This window comes from Phoca vitulina, unplaced genomic scaffold (genome assembly GCF_004348235.1).
Source record: "Phoca vitulina isolate PV1807 unplaced genomic scaffold, GSC_HSeal_1.0 scaffold7, whole genome shotgun sequence".
NCBI lineage: Eukaryota > Metazoa > Chordata > Mammalia > Carnivora > Phocidae > Phoca > Phoca vitulina.
The window spans coordinates 11,824,242-11,843,676 of record NW_022589710.1 but is presented as its reverse complement, the minus strand read 5'-3'; the positions used below and the strand labels follow the sequence as shown (position 1 = coordinate 11,843,676).

The window sequence follows — 19,435 nt, the reverse complement described above, 5'->3', positions numbered from 1 at the left end:
GGGAGGGATGGGGTGGCTGGGTGATGGACATTTGGGGAGGGTAAGTACTATAGTGAGTGCTGTGTATTGTGTAAGACTGATGAATCATAGACCTGTACCCCTGAAACAAATAATACATTATATGTTAGTTTAAAAAAAAAAGTTGGGGAATGTGACACTGACACATATTTTACTAAATCTGGATAGGAGTGATTTGGTAATTTTTTTTTTTTTTTACCTTGGTGTTTAATCTCATCAGTGGATTAACAGGATATTAACATAGGAATGAATAGGCCACATTCTGCAGGAATTCAGTGAATCAGTATTTGTATATGCATATGTATAATATATATATATGTAGATCATCCTTCCCTATTTCTAAAAAGAGAGAAATGTAACTAAGAAATGTAACTAAATGTAACTGAGAAATATAATTGAAGTAAATTAAATTTACCATGTAAATTATGAAATAATTATAGTTCTGTTTTTTATGCATCAGTTAAAACATCCAATTTTTGCATCAATCTAGAAAATAAACCTATCAGTTTAAATAATTTGTTTTTCCCCAATTTTTGTCATAAATTTATGCCTTAATACTGAGCTTACCCTGTATCATTTACTATCCTTAAATAAAAATGATACATACAAAAATAATACACCTACATACCTAATTAAATAAACAGTGGAAAGGAGGGAGAAAGGAAAGAAGGAAGCTACAAAAGCCTGGTGATGTAGGTGTGTTTTATAGATAAAACATGATTACTCAAATCCTGCAACTAGTTTTATTATTAGAAATGTGGATTTTTCAGAATGCCAGCAACTCTTGCTAATGGCATGAACAACAAAAAAAGATATAATCATTCACTGATTTATATTTCTGATAAGTTTAATATATATAAAAATGATTTAAAATTTGGTTTTATTCTTTTAAAAAATTTTATTTATTTGACAGAGGGAGAGATATCGAGGGCAGGAACGCAAGCAGGGGGATTGGGAGAGGGAGAAGCAGGCTTCCCGTGGAGCAGGGAGCCCGATGCGGGGCTCGATCCCAGGACCCCAGGATCATGACCTGAGCGGAAGGCAGACGCTTAACGACTGAGCCATCCAGGCCCCCCCCCCATTTTTTTTTTTTTTTAAGATTTTATTTATTTATTTGACACAGAGAGACACAGTGAGAGAGGGAACACAAGCAGGGGGAGTGGGAGAGAGAGAAGCAGGCGTCCCGCCGAGCAGGGAGCCCAGTGCGGGGCTCGATCCCAGGACCCTGAGACCATGACCTGAGCCGAAGGCAGACGCTTAACGACTAAGCCACCCAGGTCCCCCCCAAATTTGGTTTTAATTATAAAATGGAGTTAAGTTATAGATTCAGATAGTGGCTTTTTATTCTCTTAGTGTCTATGGGACATTTGAAAGACGTGGAATACAAGACAGTTTCTGTGTGTGCAGACAGACTGTCATGCATCTTGTAGTATGTTTAGCATTCCCTGGCTCATCCCATTAAATCTCTGTGGTATTCTCAATTTTTGTGACAATAAAACACTCTGAGAGTGCCCCGTAAAACATGATAATGTCCATATGGAGAACCAGTGTTGGAAATAGAAACATGAAAAAGACCTCTTTTCTACCTTCACATAACTTACAGTTTAGCAAGAAGACAAACATGCAAAATAAGTATTACAAAAGAATATTGCTATGGTCTTAGAGTGTGAAAGACAGAATCCCTAACTCTGCTTGGGCTTAGGGAAGGCTTCATGGAGGAGGTAGTATAATATGAAGTGCAGGTAACGAAAGGGAAAAGAACCACATGGTGTGAATAACATCTACAAAGATGTGAGAGACCCTAAATTTTACATATATGTATATATATATATTTGGCTGTAGTAAAGAACAGGTGGGAGAGAGTGCTAGAAATATGAGATAGGCAAGAGCTAGACTCTGTTCAGAAACTTGTATGCCTACATTGTAGCGACTGGGATTACATGCTAGATAGATACTGGAAAACCTTTGAAGAACTATAAATAGAAGAATGGTATGGATAGTTCTGTATTTCAGAAGATCATATCAAGCTGAGAGTGGAAGATAGGTTGGAGGCCAGCCTGGAGGCAAGGAGACTAGTTAGGAAATATTAGCAATGTTCAAAGGGAGAGAAGTACCAGGACAGTGGAATTACAGTGGAAATATAAGGAAGAAGACAGATAAAAGTTTCTTTGGTGGTAAAATCAGTAGGTCTTGATGATTAATTGGGTGAGAGAAATGAGGAGTTGGAGGAGTCTGAAGTTTGTTTCTTTCGCAGCAGGGTGTAGCTGGAATTCACACATGAATAGAATTTTTAAAAATGCAAGTTTGGTGGTGGTGACTATGGTGGCCAGAGGGGTTGGTAAGAATGGGAGGACATGGTTAGTAAACTTAACTTCTAAATATTTTGAGTTGGAGCTGTTTTTGGGTCATTCAGGAAGAAGTGTTCAGAAGATATCTGATCATAGGAGTATGAGGCTTAAGAGAGGAGTACAATATACTATTGTATATTGTATTGGCTACGGAGACGGAGCTGATTTCAGTACTTTGGTAATAGTAGAGTAGTTTGTATTAGACTAAACCTCCTGCATATTACAATTATAAGCTCTAGACAAAATATTAAAAAAAAAACAATGAACTATTTGAAAATATTGGTGAGTGACCGCAAGCAGGAAGAAACTAGAAAGAAAGTTAAAAAAAGGGAACAACTCTGAGTGAAATGTCTGCTTTTGTGGCTTTTCACCTGAGGGAACTCCTTAGTCAGCAAGACTTTTGACAGCTAAAACTCAACCAGAAAGATGGAGTCTTAGGGGTTTGAAGTACCTAATATTCTTCTCTGAGTAATAAGAATTTTAATACTCTAAAATAAATAGAAGCTATTTTCTATTGTTTTATTTAAGTTGTTTGGTTTCTGGCATTTACTTTAGAACAAAATTCATGTTTTACAGAATTTTAAGTAATAACCGTTCTTAAGTGTGTAAGTTACAGAAGGGAGGTTTATACATTAGCTACATAGAAAAATGTCTCTGTATATAAAATGATAAAATTTCTGTCTGACCCTTATGGATGATTTTTTATTTTCTTTATATTTTTATTAATGAGAAGAACCTTTTTTACATATATTGCTTTTCTAATGAAATGAAACTCTATTCTGAGAAGATGCTTAGCAGAAGAACCCATAATTTCCAGTTTACTTCTTCAGCTTACTGTCTTGTTGCAGCATTCTTAATGAAATATGAAAACTTGATACATTTTTTAGGAAGATGGGACTGATACTGCTGATCATGTTCGAAATTCCACTTGGGCAAAAAATGGCACCTACCAAGATGTTCTTCATAACGCCTCCGAAGAAGTCACAGAACAAAACATACGAGCTGGTACCCAGGCAGTTTTGCAGGTGGTTCACTTTTTGGTTATTTAAAAAAAATACAATAAAGTAATTATTAAATATTTCAAATATATGGTTCAGTATTTGATTGTACAGTATAATTTTTTAATAAACTCAACACCCACATTTAATCAGTTTTCATTAACAAATATTAATTTTGTTTTTTCCTTAACTTTTACTTCCTGATGTATATGTATTGATAAAAATTACATATTATTTTTCTAGACAATTGCAAAATTTATATAAATTGTGTCATAGTGTACTGTCATCTGGTACTTTCTTTTTGCATTAACCATTATGTTTTTGAGTTGTGTTGTTGATACATAGCTGTAGTTCATTCAGTTTAGCTACTTTCTGGTATTGCAATTTAGGATTATTTCACATTTTACTTATTTTTCTGTTGATGTTTTTTAAGTTGTTTCCAATTTCTCATTATTCCAAAGAGTGCTACGCTGAATGTACATTCTTATGTATGTATTTCTTTTGCACATGTGGGAGAATTTCCTTAGGATATATACCCAGAAGTGGAGTTACTGGGTTGGAGGAGTTGTACATTATCATCCTTACTTTACTGTTATTGCCAAATTGTCTTCCAACATGATTATAATAATTTACATTTCCTTTAGTAGTGTTTGTGAGTTCTTATTTCCTTATATCTTCCTTCTTTACTTATAGAGTCACGTTTTAATTTTTGCTGCCCCAAATATGTGAAATGTTATTTCATATTTTTGTTTCCTTTTTTTAATTTGCTTTTTTTCATCAGTACTGAAATTGAGCATCTTTTTATGAATTGCCTATTCATATACTTTTTCCCATATTCTGTTGGGTTGTCTTTTTCTTGTTGATTTGTAGGAGTTCATTATAGTCATTCATTTTTTAAATCAGACTGTTCTTGTCAAGACCACATGTGATCTCCACATTGTTAAATCAGATGTACATTTTTTCTTTTTTTTTTTTTTTAAGAGAGAGAGAGCATGTGCACAAGTGGAGGGAGGAGGGGCAAAGGGGGAGGGAGAGAATCTTAAGCAGGCTCCACACTCAGCACGGGGTGTGACGTGGGGCCTTATCTCATGACCATGAGATCATGACCTGAGCCGAAATCAAGAGTTGGATGCTTAACCGACTGAGCCACCCAGGTGCCCCAGATGTACATTTTTCAATCCTAATCTTACTGGATTTGTCAGGAGCATTTTATAGAATAGACCATTCCCTCTTTATTGAAACTCTTCTTCGCTTGTCCTTCTGAATAGCATGCTTCCTGTTTTTCTGCTAACTCACTGGCTACTTCTCAGAATTTTTTAATTTTTCATATGTCCCTAACCATTTCATTGTTGAAGGGCCCCAGATCAGTTCTTAGATCTCTTTTCTACTTATTCTGTGGTTCATCTCATCCATTCCTCTGGCTTTAAATGTCATCTATATACTGCATCATCTACAATTTTATTTCTAGTCTGAGACCTCTTGTCTGAATAAGAGTTTTTTGTTTTTGTTTTTGTTTTTTAAGATTTTATTTATTCATTTGAGAGAGAGAGAGAGACAGGGCACAAACGGGGGTGGGGGGGGTAGAGGGAGAAGCAGACTCCCTGCTCAGTGGGGAGGACCCTGAGATCATGACCTGAGCTGAAGTCAGACGCTTAACTGACTGAGCCACCCAGGCACCCCGAGTCTTAAACTCAAATATTCAAATGCCAACTTAACATCTTCACTTGGATATCAAATAGACATTTCAGACTTGACATGTCTAAAACTTCTGTTCTTGCTCAACAAACATGCTCTTCCTGCAATTTTCCTTGTTTCATTTATAGCACCGGTTTCCAATTGTTCAAGCCATCTTGTTTCCTGATTTTCTTTTACTTTTAATTAATTAATTAATTTTAAAGATTTATTGATTTATTTTAGAGAGCAAGGGATCGGGGGGAAGTGCAGAGAGAGAGAGGGAGAGAGAAACCCAAGCAGACTCTGTGCTGTGTGTGGAGCCCAACACAGGGCTCCATCTCACGACCCTGAGATCAGACGTGAGCCAAAACCAAGAGTAAGACGCTCAACTGACTGCACCACCCAGGTACTCCCCTGCCTTCTTTTATATCCTACATCTAATTTGATAACACATCCTGGCCATCTTCAGAATGTATGCTGAATCTAACTATTCAACATTTACACTACCTCTTATGTCCAGGCCTCTGTGATCTTTCATCTGGATTATTGCAGTAAACTCCTAATTAGTATCCTTGCTCTGCTCTTGCCCACTCATCACTCTGGCATATTCTCAACACAGTAGCCAGAGGGATTCTATAAAGTGTAAGTCAGATCATATCATTTTTCTGCTCAAAATCCTCCACTGGCTTTGCATTATCACTAAGCATAAAAGCAGAAGTCTTTCTAATGGTCTATAAGGCTTTACATCATTGCTCCTCAAGGTATGGTCCACAGACTGGTGCTGGCCCAGAAGATAATTAAAAAATTGAGACTAAGAGTTTAGAAACTAAGTCATCTAATATCTCTTGATTTTGATGGTTTGCATTTATATTTTTGTATGTCTGTTTTCATTTCCTTTTTCTTACTCATTTTTTTTTTTAAGATTTTTTTTATTTATTTGACAGAGAGACAGTGAGAGAGGGAACACAAGCAGGGGGAGTGGGAGAGGGAGAAGCAGGCTTCCCGCGAAGCAGGGATCATGACCTGAGCCAAAGGCAGACGCTTAATGACTGAGCCACCCAGGCACCCCTTATTAGTTCATTTTTCTTGTATTTTACAATAGGATTGGTCTGCGAAGTGTGCGGTGAAAAATATATTCTTTCACCACTGGCAGTGTGAGAAGTTCTCCACATGCTCTGGTTCTGTTTCTCAACATCATTTCCCAACTGCTTCCCCACTTCTTCACTTCATTCTGTACTCCTTGCTGTTCCTTAAACATGCTAGAGAGGCTGTCAACTCAGGTCCTTTAAATTTGCTTTTTCTTTTGTCTGGAATGCTTTTCTCTCAAATTGCTCATAGTAATGTCCTTATTTTATTTCTAATTATTTATTATTTATTTGTGCCTCTTGCTTTTCTTGGTCAGTGTTGCTAGACTTACAGTTACCTCTTTTCACTATTCTAAAGTTAGCTTAATAGTCTTTTTTCTCATTTTACAACTATATTTTATTATGTAATTCATCCAGGGATTTAAATTAGGATTATGGGTATAGAAGATGTAAATATCCTAGCTTCACAATAGATGAAATGTTCCATACCTCCAAAGTATCTTTGAGAGCCTTTGTACACACCTGTCACCATTATAATTACTTTGTCTTCAATAACAAAATATAATGATTTGATTATAATAGTTCTTTAAAAACTTTTCTATAATAAAAGATGCATATTAATGGCACCCCATTAGTAGTACTATAATATGTGATCTATTCATTCAGTTTGTTACTACTAAAGCAGATAAACACACATAGACTATAAACATGAAAAGAGTAATAGATGGTATTGAACATCTTATTCTGAAAATTCTTAATTTAGGTATCCTCTTTTATCCTAAACTGTATTTTTTATTGTTTGTTTCATTTTATGACAGCAATAGAGTTATTATATTAAAGCTCTCAGTTTTAAAAAATGCTATTTTTCACTTGGTTTCTTTTCCTTGGGTGCCTAGTAGTGATTTTATATTTGTCTAGATAAACATAAAAATAAAATGGTTTAATGGGTTTAAATTTCACATGTCAAGCTAGTGGTAGAAATAGGATCAGAATTAACCTGTAGTCTTATGCTTTTAAGTTCATTGTAGATCACCTAGTGATCAGCATCTGAATTTATTTTTTTTAAATAAATTTTAATTTTATAATGAATAGCTAATGATGTCTTTTGTCTTAGGTGTTTATTATAAACTCATCAAACATATTTCTTCTTGAACCTGCAAATGAAATTAAAAACCTTCTGGATGAGCACACAGATATGTGTAAACGCATTCTTAATATTTATCGGTTCATGGTTGTACAAGTATCAATGGACAAAAAGACTTGGTAAAAAATATTTATCCTTTATTTTTTTTTAATTGTGTATATATAATTATAGTTAAATTTTTAGAGGAGTAGTGTCTGTGAACAGGGCTTGTCGCAATATTGTAGAGGCTTCTATTAGCAAGTAAATATTTTTTGTAATAATTATGATGACAATAGTAGCTCCACTTTATCTTAGACACCTTTGATCAGCCTTCCTGGATTAGTTTTCTAAAGTGGACATATGATGCCCCTCCCCCCCGACCACTCTCAGGAATGAATACATGCGTGAATAAATGAATTTATGCATGTGAGAATAAAAGAATAAGTAAATGATTAAGTGTGTGAATGCCTGATTTCTCAACCTGGCATTTAAGACCATGTACAGTGAGGTCCCTGCCTAATTTTCTGTCTTCTCTCAAGCCTAAACTCTACCCTGCAGAATGGGATCCAGCTCCGAGCTTTACCAGATTGCTGTTTCCTGTGCACGTTCTGAACTTTTTTTTTGTTTTTTTTTTAAAGATTTTATTTATTTATTTGACAGAGAGAGACACAGTGAGGGAGGGAACACAAGCAGGGGGTGTGGGAGAGGGAGAAGCAGGCTGCCTGCGGAGCAGGGAGCCTGATGCCGGGCTCGATCCCAGGACTCTGGGATCATGACCTGAGCCGAAGGCGGGCGCTTAACAACTGAGCCACCCAGGCGCCCCCATTCTGAACTTTTCTATAGAATATCTCATTCTTGCCATCTATTTCTGTTGTCACAGTAACTCTTTAGATTCCACCTTCCTTTTTCCACATATCCTTACTTATAATTTTCCCCCCACTTCTTTTCAGTATGTATTTGTACCTCTGTTTTAGTTCTTTTCAAAATTGTCTGAATCCTTAAATTACTTGTATAAATGTCTGTTTACCTCTGAATTGAAAGGCCCTAAAAAGTATGTCTCTGTTGTCTTTGTTTTTATATTTCCTACATTCTTAGGATAGTATTTTATATATTATTTGTACTCTATAAATATTTAATTGAATGGAAAAATAGGCCTTTTGGGGAAAAGAACAGTTCTTCAGTTTTTGTAAAAATGATACATGTTCATTGTAAAAATCAAACAAAGAAAAGTTTTAAAAAGAAAATAAAAATTGCCCCAAAACTCATTCTCTGGAGGTAATCATTGTTTGCCCTTTGATGAACATCTGGTTCACCAAACCATTTATATAGTCACATAGTATTATGCCATTTGTATGTGCCATAATTTTCTTAACCAGTCCCCTTTTGATGGATATATAGTTATTTCCATTTTATTTTGGGGTGGAGAGAAGACAGTGATCATCCTTATACATACATAATTTTTCTCCTTTGACTTATTCTTAAAAAGTGGAAGTACTTAGTGAAAGATTATGCCTAGTACATGTTTTGCTGCATATGAAAAAATGGCTTTATTTTGAAAAAATTCTTTATTAGCAGTATTAATAGAGTTACATCAGGAAGTATTATTAACTTAATTGGAACACTTTTCGATGCCAGGTATGTTTTTAAGCACTATACATGCATTTTCTTTCTTAATTCTTGTAGCACCTCTCAGGTAGATAATATCTCTATTTTACGTGGTTGTTCTTAGGCACAAAGAGATTAGTTCATTTATCTTTGTTTACGTAGCTGAGATTTGAACTGGTCCTTCAGACTGCAGAGCCTAGGTTGTTATTATCCAGTAACCGTACTACTTTGGACCATTCTTTTGTTAGTCTCCGCCCCCCCTTCCTTTTTTTTTTTTTTTTAATGTACTTTGCATCAGTGCTGTTGAGCCAGGTTAAAGTGAGGCCTGCTATATGGAACACAATTTTAGAATTAAAAAAAATTTTTTTATAAGTTCCCTTGAAGTCATAGCATTATGAGAGATTACTCACATATTTACATTGAATTTATAAGATTTTATGAATTAAAATCATTACTATCATATTACAAAGTGAAAGGTTATATATGAATGAGTTTTGATTTGACCACAAGTCAGATAAGATTTATTTGGAAAATCTATACTTTATTGCATATGTGGTTGATTTCAAAAAGTTCTTCATTTCATACAGCTAAGCCAGAAGACTGAGATTACAAATGTGGCAACTTTGATTTTTATCTTATGAATAAATACATGTATTTATTTGTTAATAAATTCAGGATATTTTTCATTGAGTGATACTTTTCTATTTGATTCTGCCCTCCCTTCCCAGAAAAATGATGACTTCTAGGTCTGTGATCTCTTGCTACTTCTGCCACATTTCTCACATGGATTGTTCCACGTCCCACATGTTGCTGTGTCTGGAATGGGCCCACAGACAAATCAGAGAGGAGGCTGTGATAGGGACTTGGGCTGGTAGTCTGGCTGTACATCCAAACTGAAATACCCCTTTTCATATGTGGTTTAATCAGTTTCCAAATTATCAAGTGCAAATAAGGTGGTTTTATGGTCTTAATAATAAGCATCTAGGAGAAAGGGGCAAGGTAGAAATATTATTAGGATTGTCTTGACTTGGAGTACACAAGGAGAATAAAGGGTTAAAAAATGGCCAAACTTAAAAGGGTGGAAAGAGGCAAAAGAGTGATGGTCCTTGATTACCTGTCAAGATCACTGTGATCTATTAATCTTAAAAATCATGTAGTTTTTGCAGTTGCACCTGGTACACTTCTGGTTATGTGCTTATTTTCCATATTATAAAGATGAAGAATAGATATATAGGCATCAAGGTAGAACTATATTATATAGATAGAGGAATGTTCTTCAAACAGCTTCGTAAGGTTATTACTTGATTTTTGGGGGTCGGGGGATGGGAGCAGCCCCCACATTCTCACCTCCCAATAATGAGCTTTTGCATACATTTTTAATTGATGAGAGGGTTTTGTGATTGAAAAATGTTTTTTAAAATGGCTGGTATAGTTTATAAAATGGAATTTTAAATTTTAATATTTAAAGAATTCTAAAAATTGGAAAGATATTTGATATTTGACTTATTGAAAGATAATACATTTTATAACAAATATTAATTTTGAAGTTATTCATTAACCAAAAACAAACATATGTGAGAAGGAAACATTAATTAATTTTTTTACTTTAAGGGAACAGATGCTGCTTGTGTTGCTCAGAGTCACGGAGTCCGTACTGAAGATGCCATCACAAGCTTTTCTACAGTTCCAGGGGAAAAAACATATGACCTTGGCAGGTCGACTTGCAGGACCACTTTTCCAGGCAATAAAAAAAAATAAATAGATAGATAAATAGATGGATAGATATGTATTTTTATAAGATTCATTGAGCCCTGAACTTGTTACTTGGGGGAAAAAAGCTTTAAATCAAAGATCATTTCATATTAAAGGAACTTTTGTAGAACTAAATTTAAAGTTGCTTATCTAAATAGGCTATTTGCCATGCATAGAAACTCACAACCTAGTATAAGAGTGGAGGAAATACCAGGTCTATGTCAAGAGTGTTGAAACAGGCTGATGATATTTAACTTTTTCTCTTGTGTGGCATACTTACATGATTGCAAAAAGCTGCCAGGGAGCTTCATAAGTAATGGCCTGATTGTTTGCTTTATGAGTTTCCAAGTCTCTGGCATTGTTAGAAAAACAAAACTTTCTTTTAAGTTGTTCTATAGTAATGGAAAAGTAGTTAATAATCAAGAATCTTTCTTATCATGCTGTTCTGTAAGACTTCATTCACTTCTGTATTTTAAGTATCAGTGGTAGTTTGAATATATAAGAATTATGTATTGTGTTTTCCAACCTGAGGATAGAGTATTGACTTTAAATGTATTATGGATTCTTTGGAAATACCAAAATAATATGTTCTTAAGATGACACATTAAATACAAATACATGGATAAAATGGTTCTTAATATCAAAGATAAAAAGCTACTCAGATCTAATTCTTGGCCATAAGTATAGTCATTCAAATCATTTTTTAAAAAATATTCTTATGCCTAAAATTTTATGCTAGTAGTGAATAATCTTTTGAAACCAGTTACATTTATTATCTAAACTCCTCTTAACTTCATTAGCCCTTTTTATAAACATTTCCCAATTGTTAGAACTAACCCAATGTTGAAACTTATAGGAAGGCAAAATTTTAGCTTGCTATGTAGAATAACTTTTTTGTAGTATAAATGTTTCAAGATAGAATAGAGAGTCACTAGTTTTTACTGTTCTATACTGTAAACTCTGTTCATTTCATCTTGCATTTAATGTATAAATTTATGTGAATTCCTTAGTAAAATTTAGAGTTAAGCTTTTGAAAAACTTTTTACTATTCGCTTCTTCAATAGGAGGTTATATCTTCAGTAGAAATCCCTAAAATCTCAGGGGTAATGGCTGATCAGTAATTTCTGCCCTCAGTGAATAAGTTGTATTCTATGATTGGATATTTCACAAAATGCCTTTAATTCTTCTGGTATCTTCAAAATGAAATTTAATTTTATTCTTTACATACAATTTTTCAAAAACATTTCATTAAGTGTATCTGCAGTAACTTGTTTTTAGAATATTCAAATTATATACTGAGTTTCATCTTCAATTTGAGAATGTAGGTTTTGGTCAGTTTAGCTCAATAAGCATTAGTAAATAATTCAACATAATAATTTCAAATTTTTAATAGTGTGGAGACTTTTCAAGCAGCATTTATTTAACATTAATGTAATACAGCATGAAGGATAGTTACACTTAAGGATATTTCTTTTCAGTTTTGATAACTTGTCCTAATTGCTAGAATGTTGGGTGTTAGCAATTGTTGAAATGAAATTTATAGTAGATATTAATGATTGCATGAATTCCTTTATAAGTATTATGTACCAAGAAAGGGTCATGGATACTACGTGATTTAAAATTCTGCTTGTTCTTAGGGTTTTTTTTTTATGATTGAATATCTGAATTTGAACGTATTTCATTGTTATTTATTTGTCTTTATAGACTCTTATCGTTGCCTGGATCAAAGCAAATCTTAATGTGTACATCTCTCGAGAACTATGGGATGACTTACTCTCAGTATTATCGTCATTGACCTATTGGGAAGAGTTAGCCACTGAGTGGTCTCTGACTATGGAAACTCTAACTAAAGTTTTAGCTAGAAATTTATATAGTTTGGATCTCAGTGATTTACCATTGGATAAGCTGAGTGAACAGAAGCAAAAAAAGCACAAAGGGAAAGGTAAGAGTTGTCCACAGAGATGCTCCCCATAAATTTGTTTAAATAATTTGGTCTGGGAAAATCAAGCTAGGGAGACAGGTGACGGTAAAAAATTATGTTTTCTCTTAACTGTTCCCTCCTTCATTTGCCCTGCAGATTAAAAATTTTCAACAATAAAACATGTAGGTACCTTGTAATTTTTCTTGAAGAACCTTAAAATCAGTAATTTTGATGAGAAATAAAGTGTTCTGTATATATCTAGCTAAAATTTAAATAATTTATAATCTTAAATATTTTATTTTAAATAATTAACCAAAATGGAAATTTATAAAATGTTCTTCCTTTTTATCATATGCAACTTTTTGTTAGAATTTAGAAGGTGATTTCATGTTACTCTATTTAAAAAGAATTATGTGAAAAATTCTGTTGAAAGCATTTTCTTAGTTTTAACTAAAAGCAAACATTCCCTAGATGTGGATTATGTATCTATTGAGTGTTAAAAAGGGGGAGAGGGACAATGACATAGTGATTAAATTGTTAATACATGTTTTTATAGTCCTTGATGTGTTAGTATTTTTCACTCTTAATAAGTAGTTGCTGGCTAGAGATTATGCCTGAGTCACACTTCCTATTTAAAAGTAGTCCATGGTAGTTAATTCTGTGACCAAAATACTTTTTCCTAGACTATTTATTTCCCAACCGCTATTATTGGCAGGTAGAGATTTAGTAACTTCCATCACAGGATGGCTTTTGGTTAGCTCATTTCTCAAACTTTTTTGCTTATCCAAATGTTTCTTTTTTAATGGAACAAGTGGATGGCAAAGGATTTAATAATAGTTTATTTTTGATGGTGTAATTTTAGAATTCTGTATCAGTTTTGGAATATGATTTTTACATAAATTGAAGTTCAAAAAAGCCTTATGGTACACAGGCATTTAACTTGATACTTCGTAATGCATTATGAGTAAACCTGAGAATCTGAGGCAAGGTAGCACGCATAATTTGAAGAGATTATTAATCAGGTGACAGTATACTGAGATTGAAAATCTGCATTTCTAGGAGTTGGACATGAATTTCAGAAAGTTTCAGTTGACAAGTCATTTTCTAGAGGATGGAGTCGTGATCAGCCTGGCCAAGCCCCAATGAGGCAGAGAAGTGCAACAACCACTGGTTCCCCAGGAACCGAAAAGGCAAGGAGTATAGTACGGCAAAAAACCGTCGGTATGTACTCTTTAAAATAATGAGAATTGTACAGGGCAATACGTTTATAGTCCTTAGTAACAATCTATGTAAATACATGGTTACCTTTTAACTTTGATCCTTAAAGGAAAAACTTCTATAGCAAAACCTTTTTTTTTTTTTTTTCAGTAGTATTCAAGAGTCTAATGACATGCTGTTACTCGTGTATGCTATTAAGATTTATCTTACATTAGCATTTTTATGTAGTTTATTTTACTGTAGGTATCAATAATTTTAAACTGTTTTTTACAGAATTGAAGAAATAGAACTCTGATTCGCTTTACAGAACTCATGCATTAACTGGTAGAGGTTCTACTAAGTGAATATACTCACAAACGGGAAATTAGGGTAGCTAATTTTCAGTGCTACAGTTATATAATTAGATTGGCTTCACACACTTCCAACTAGGAATCTGCTTGCAGATAGCTGAGACCAAGGTGGAGGTTGTTGCTAGATTCCTTGCAGCTTTTAACAGACATGGAAGAAATTTCTATGATCTTGGAAGTAGCAGCAAAGGAGCAATAATGGGAAGAATTTCTGGATGTAGGATCGCTCAGTATACTCTGGACCTAGCTACCATCTTATTCCTCTTCCTCTCAGAGACTTATAACTTGGTCTGAATTGTAGTAGGAAGAGTGCTGCAGTGAAAATTAAGAAGGCTTTGTCCTAATCTCTTTTTTTACTCTTACTTTCATCACTGAAAGCTAGATAATCTTGAACTTCCTAGGCTTTATTTACTTCATCTGTGTAATGGGAATAATAATACTTTATATGCCTGAAACAAAATTGCTTGAAGTTACTTTAGGTTTTACAATTTATAATTTTTTAAAAGATTTTATTTATTTATTTGAGAGAGAGAGAGAGAGAACGAGGGTTTGCGAGTGCACCAACAGGGGGGAGGGGCAAAGGGAGAGGGAGAAGCAGACTCCCCGCTGAGCAGGGAGCCCAACTCAGGGCTTTAGCCCAGACCCCTGAGGTCATGACCTGAGCTGAAGTCAGATGCTTAAATGAGCCACCCAGGCACCCCTACAGTCTATGATTTTTATGGAAGGAGCATTTTTTTGTGGAAATATATCTATATTTAATGGTAATCATGAAAAACACTATTTTAAAGAAATTTAAAAGAATTAAAAATCACAGTTAATTTTAAATCCTTCAAAAGACTTATATTTTCACAGTTGTTTTCTGCCTATAAAATAAGCATAGAAGTGTCTATGTCAAGAAGAATAGGGGCGCCTGAGTGGCTCAGTCGTTAAGCGTCTGCCTTCGGCTCAGGTCATGATCCCAGGGTCCTGAGATCGAGCCCCACATCGGGCTCCCTGCTCGGCGGGAGCCTGCTTCTCCCTCTCCCACTCCCCATGCTTGTGTTCCTGCTCTCACTATCTCTCTCTGTCAAATAAATAAATAAAATCTTTAAAAAAAAAAAAAGAAGAATAAATGATACAAGGATAAAGGGTATGGATGAATTAAAATTAATATAATCAAAGTTTTGGTATAGAATCACTTTTTGAGATTCTTAGGAAGATGTTGATTACATCTGAAATGCCTTTCTTCATTTTATATTAATGTCACATTTAATGAAAATATTTATGTATTGGTTAGGACAGAATTGTTCTTTTAAGTTTAAAATTTTACTTTGTTTTACTTAAAATGTATCTTTTTTAAGTTCCTTATATAATTTTTCTGATTATAGAAGTAATTTATGCTTAGTGTGAAATGTAAAGTTTAAGGAAACATCAGTGAGCTGTCTAATGAGAAACAGTCATTAGCATGTTGGCATATTTCTAATCTTTAAAAAGCATATAATGAGCAAAATACTCATCTTCAATTCCTACCTGACTGTGATTACTTTCTGGTACCTATGCCAAAACAACCTTGTCTGGCTTGTTCACTAAACAAACCTATCAAATAAAAAGTTGAAGTGTTAACAATTTTGTTCAGAAAAGTACCTGCATAAGTTGGAAAATACTAAAAGGGGCAGCAGATTAATTTAGGATAGTGTTTGAATATATATTGTCTTAAAATATTAAATTTTTATGTTCATAGTGAGTGTACACAGTTAAAAATTCAATCTATGATAAAGTGTATACATTCTAGTAAGTCCCTCATCACTACCCCTAAGGTTTTGCTTATGCCAACACATTATTAAAGGAGATGCAGTGAATTTAGGACTTACATTAGACTTACTTTAGAATACGTTTATGAGAAGTAATAACTTGTTTGCAGTTATGATTCAGGAACTGGTATTCAACTGTTGGAACAAATATATCACTGTTTCTGTTTTCAGATTTTCCTTTTACTTTATTTTTATTATAATCTTTAGCCTTAGTTTGGGGACTTATAAAGGTATTTCTGCCAGTGGACAGACATGTATGTATGATGTGAATTTTATTTAATTATAAATATGGAGAACTATGTGTAATTTTAGAAGTGAGAAAAGACCAAGACTTGCCTTCCTTCTATTTATTTTGTATTTGTGAGCTTTTAGTGATTTAATACATTTGCTGTTTTTATGAATTTCTTATGTTGCATGGGAACTCTTGAATGAAGGTTACAGTTTTTGACATAATGTGTGTACTTTATGATCCAAGATGAATTCATGTGGAATGCATCTGGTTTTTTTTTTTTTTAAGATTTTATTTATTTATTTGACAGAGAGAGAGACAGTGAGAGAGGGAACACAAGCAGAGGGAGTGGGAGAGAGAGAAGCAGGCTTCCCGCGGAGCAGGGAGCCCAATGTGGGGCTCAATCCCAGGACCCGGGATCATGACCTGAGCCGAAGGTAGACGCTTAACGACTGAGCCACCCAGGGGCCCCCTGTTTTTCTTTTTTATTCATTTTTTTGAGACGAGTAAAGATACAAAGCCTTTAAAAATTGGCATGCTTATATGTTTGAAAATTTGTTTTTACTTCTTGATTTCTTGATGTTATATTTTTTATACTGCCCTTTCATTTACAGATTTAAGATCACTGATATGGGTGGCTTAGGAATGTATGTGGCATTAGGAATTTCAGTGGCTTTCTGGAGATTTCTGACCTAAGCTTTAGATTAGTAAATCCCCAAAAATCCTAGTAGTTATTTCATCATAAGTAATTTTCTATAGTGTAGGATACATGGCTGTGAGGCACTGGACAGATTTTCAGGTATGCATAAAGACCTGTAGTATAGTGAAAAAAATAGAGGGGTGCATTTTTGTAGAATTCATTTAGGATCATAACAAACTTAAACCACTGCGATTATGGAAAGTTCCAAGGGAAATGCCCAAGCTCTTCCTTCAGGTTGGTGGTAGGAAAGAAGGAATAAAAGGAATTGTTATATGCAAGGAATTATCTAACCCAAGGGAAAAAAACAGAAGAAAACTTGTAATTCTTCTGTAGAATTGAAAATTGAATCAGATTAGTTTTAAAAGAGTCAATTTAGTTTTAAAATAAGTATCCTTTTTTGATTTATTCCTCTGTATGTTCGCAACTGAAACCTTTCTTTTTCAAATAATTATGCCATACTCCCCAAATACAGATATTCATTCAATAAGCCTTTATTGAGCTCTATGTGCCAAGTACTAGGATTATAAAGATCAGAGGATATAGTTGCTGTGTTTGAAAAGTTGGGAGGCTGACATAAAAAACATACAGTCCACTAAAAATAGATTTTAAGCTTTGCAAAAGCAGGGATTCTTAACTGTTTTGTTCATTGCTATATTGCCAGGAAGTTAATTATGTGGAAGAATCAGCAAAGCTTCACAGATGAGATGACATTTTGAGTAAGAAGGAGTGTCAGGAGGAAAAGAAGACCAGGGATATTATGAATTCACAAAGATATGCTGTTTTGAAAGAGCATGAAAATTTCAGGGAGTATAAAAGAGTATAAAAATTCTCTGTGGCAGCAGCTTGTGAGAACAGGAGGAAAAGATGCAGTTGTAGTGATTTGTGCAGCCGGGTCCCATAGGCCTTGTGTGACAGGCTAAGCAATTTAGGCATCGGTGGGGGAACCAAAAGTTGACATTAACCCGGATAGCCAAGATTTTGAATTGATATTAACGCTCAAATTTTTTTTTAACCAGTCATATTATACTGGATATTATGCAATATTGTTTCTTTTAAGTCCTCTATTCATACATAAAAATATGCATACCTTTGTTCAAGAATCCCTAAACTGGAAGTTAAGTTAAAAACATGTTTGGGAAGTATAAACTCGACAATTAAAAAATTATTTCTAAGTGTGCTAAAATTTGTCTTTAATCATATGAACTGGTGACTCCTTATACAAGACTACCAAATGCAACTACAAATGTAATTTTTGAAAAGTAATCCAGTTTTTAAGTTATCTTTAAGAACTTAATCTTTAAAGTTTTTATATTATATGCTTAAGATTTAAATTAACACAAATTTGTTTATTTTTCTCAGTGACTTTATTTTTCATCCAGATTGCAAATTCTATTTCTTGTAAATATTTCTCCTTAAAAATTTTAAATTATACTGTTAAACTTATTATTTTTTTAAATTTATTTATTTGAAAGAGAGAGAGCACAAGCAGGGGGAGGGGCAGAGGGAGAGGGAGAAGCAGACTCCCCACTGAGCAAGGAGCCCGATGTGGGACTCAATCCCAGGACCCCAGGATCATGACCTGAGCTGAAATCTGACGCTTAACCAGCTGAGCCACCCAGGCGTCCTATATACTGTTACACTTTAATATAAGTAAGAGATATGGATTTAAGTAAGCATTCTTCTCCTATCCAGATCGAATACTAATCATGAGATTCAATCCTTTAGATTATGAATTACATAAAATGTTCTAAAAATGACCTAGGAGTGACTTCGAAACTTTGTTAGGGAAGAGTATGAAAGTAGAAATGATTTGTTTTTGGAATTCAGCTTCATTAAGAAGAATGACTTGGGATTGCCTCGTAATGGCTCAGAGAAATGCCCAAATATAGTACCAAAAATTTCTTTGAACTAATAATGTTGAGTTCTTTTCAGTGTTTCCATTCAATGAACTTTTCAACCCTTGGTTTTGAGAACATAGTGCTAATTTAAAGTGTCTGCTGATTTTTAATGCTATACCATTGTAACTGCTAATAATAATAAGCATTTTCCTGCTTTACACCAAAAACTTTACATTCGAAATGTCATGTGTTCTCTGATTTCTTTTCTTACAGCTTGCCAGTATTTGCCGTGCTGAAATGTTTTAATTTAAAATTTCCTTCCTTTGTATCTTTTAGTTTTCTCTGTTGCTGCTTTTTCTGTGACACAAGCCTTTCATTATAGTCACTCTTCTTTTTTCCTTCCCCACTTCTTTCTTTTCCTTTTTTAAAGCCATGAGAAGCCGATCCATTGGTGAATGTGCTCTGCCATCGGCCTATATACGCAGTGCTAAAAGTGCTCCTGTTCTGATCCATACTTCCAAACCCTTCTTGCCTGATATTGTTCTCACTCCCCTTTCTGATGAGCTTTCAGGTAGTGCCACCTCTGCTAATTTCTGCACCACCTTTTTCACTTTTTAATCCTTCTGCTTTCAAATTTTGCTTAATCAAATAAACTCTTCAAAGTTAATTTCTTTGGGGGAGGTGTGGGAAATTGGGAAAGTGGTTGAGAAATCAACATTTTGAGTTATTTGAATTCTAATGCTATCCTGGCAGTTCATTCTGGAAGTGCTAAGTTTAGTGCTGTGCCAA

The 19,435-nt window shown here is 34.2% G+C and overlaps 1 protein-coding gene across 11 annotated transcripts in view; it reads left to right on the top strand.

The window, feature by feature from the left end:
- RALGAPA1 (Ral GTPase activating protein catalytic subunit alpha 1) overlaps nt 1-19,435 on the top strand; it is a 247,521-nt gene that overhangs the window by 78,795 nt on the left and 149,291 nt on the right. For 8 of the 11 annotated variants that reach the window (XM_032404960.1, XM_032404959.1, XM_032404953.1 and 5 more), the window contains exons 12-17: nt 3,254-3,391; nt 7,238-7,386; nt 10,463-10,592; nt 12,308-12,545; nt 13,584-13,745; nt 19,077-19,217. In XM_032404960.1, coding sequence (XP_032260851.1) covers nt 3,254-3,391; nt 7,238-7,386; nt 10,463-10,592; nt 12,308-12,545; nt 13,584-13,745; nt 19,077-19,217 — 958 coding nt within the window. The remainder of the gene's footprint in view (nt 1-3,253; nt 3,392-7,237; nt 7,387-10,462; nt 10,593-12,307; nt 12,546-13,583; nt 13,746-19,076; nt 19,218-19,435) is intronic. The other 3 variants (XM_032404962.1, XM_032404961.1, XM_032404954.1) reach the window with 1 other exon arrangement.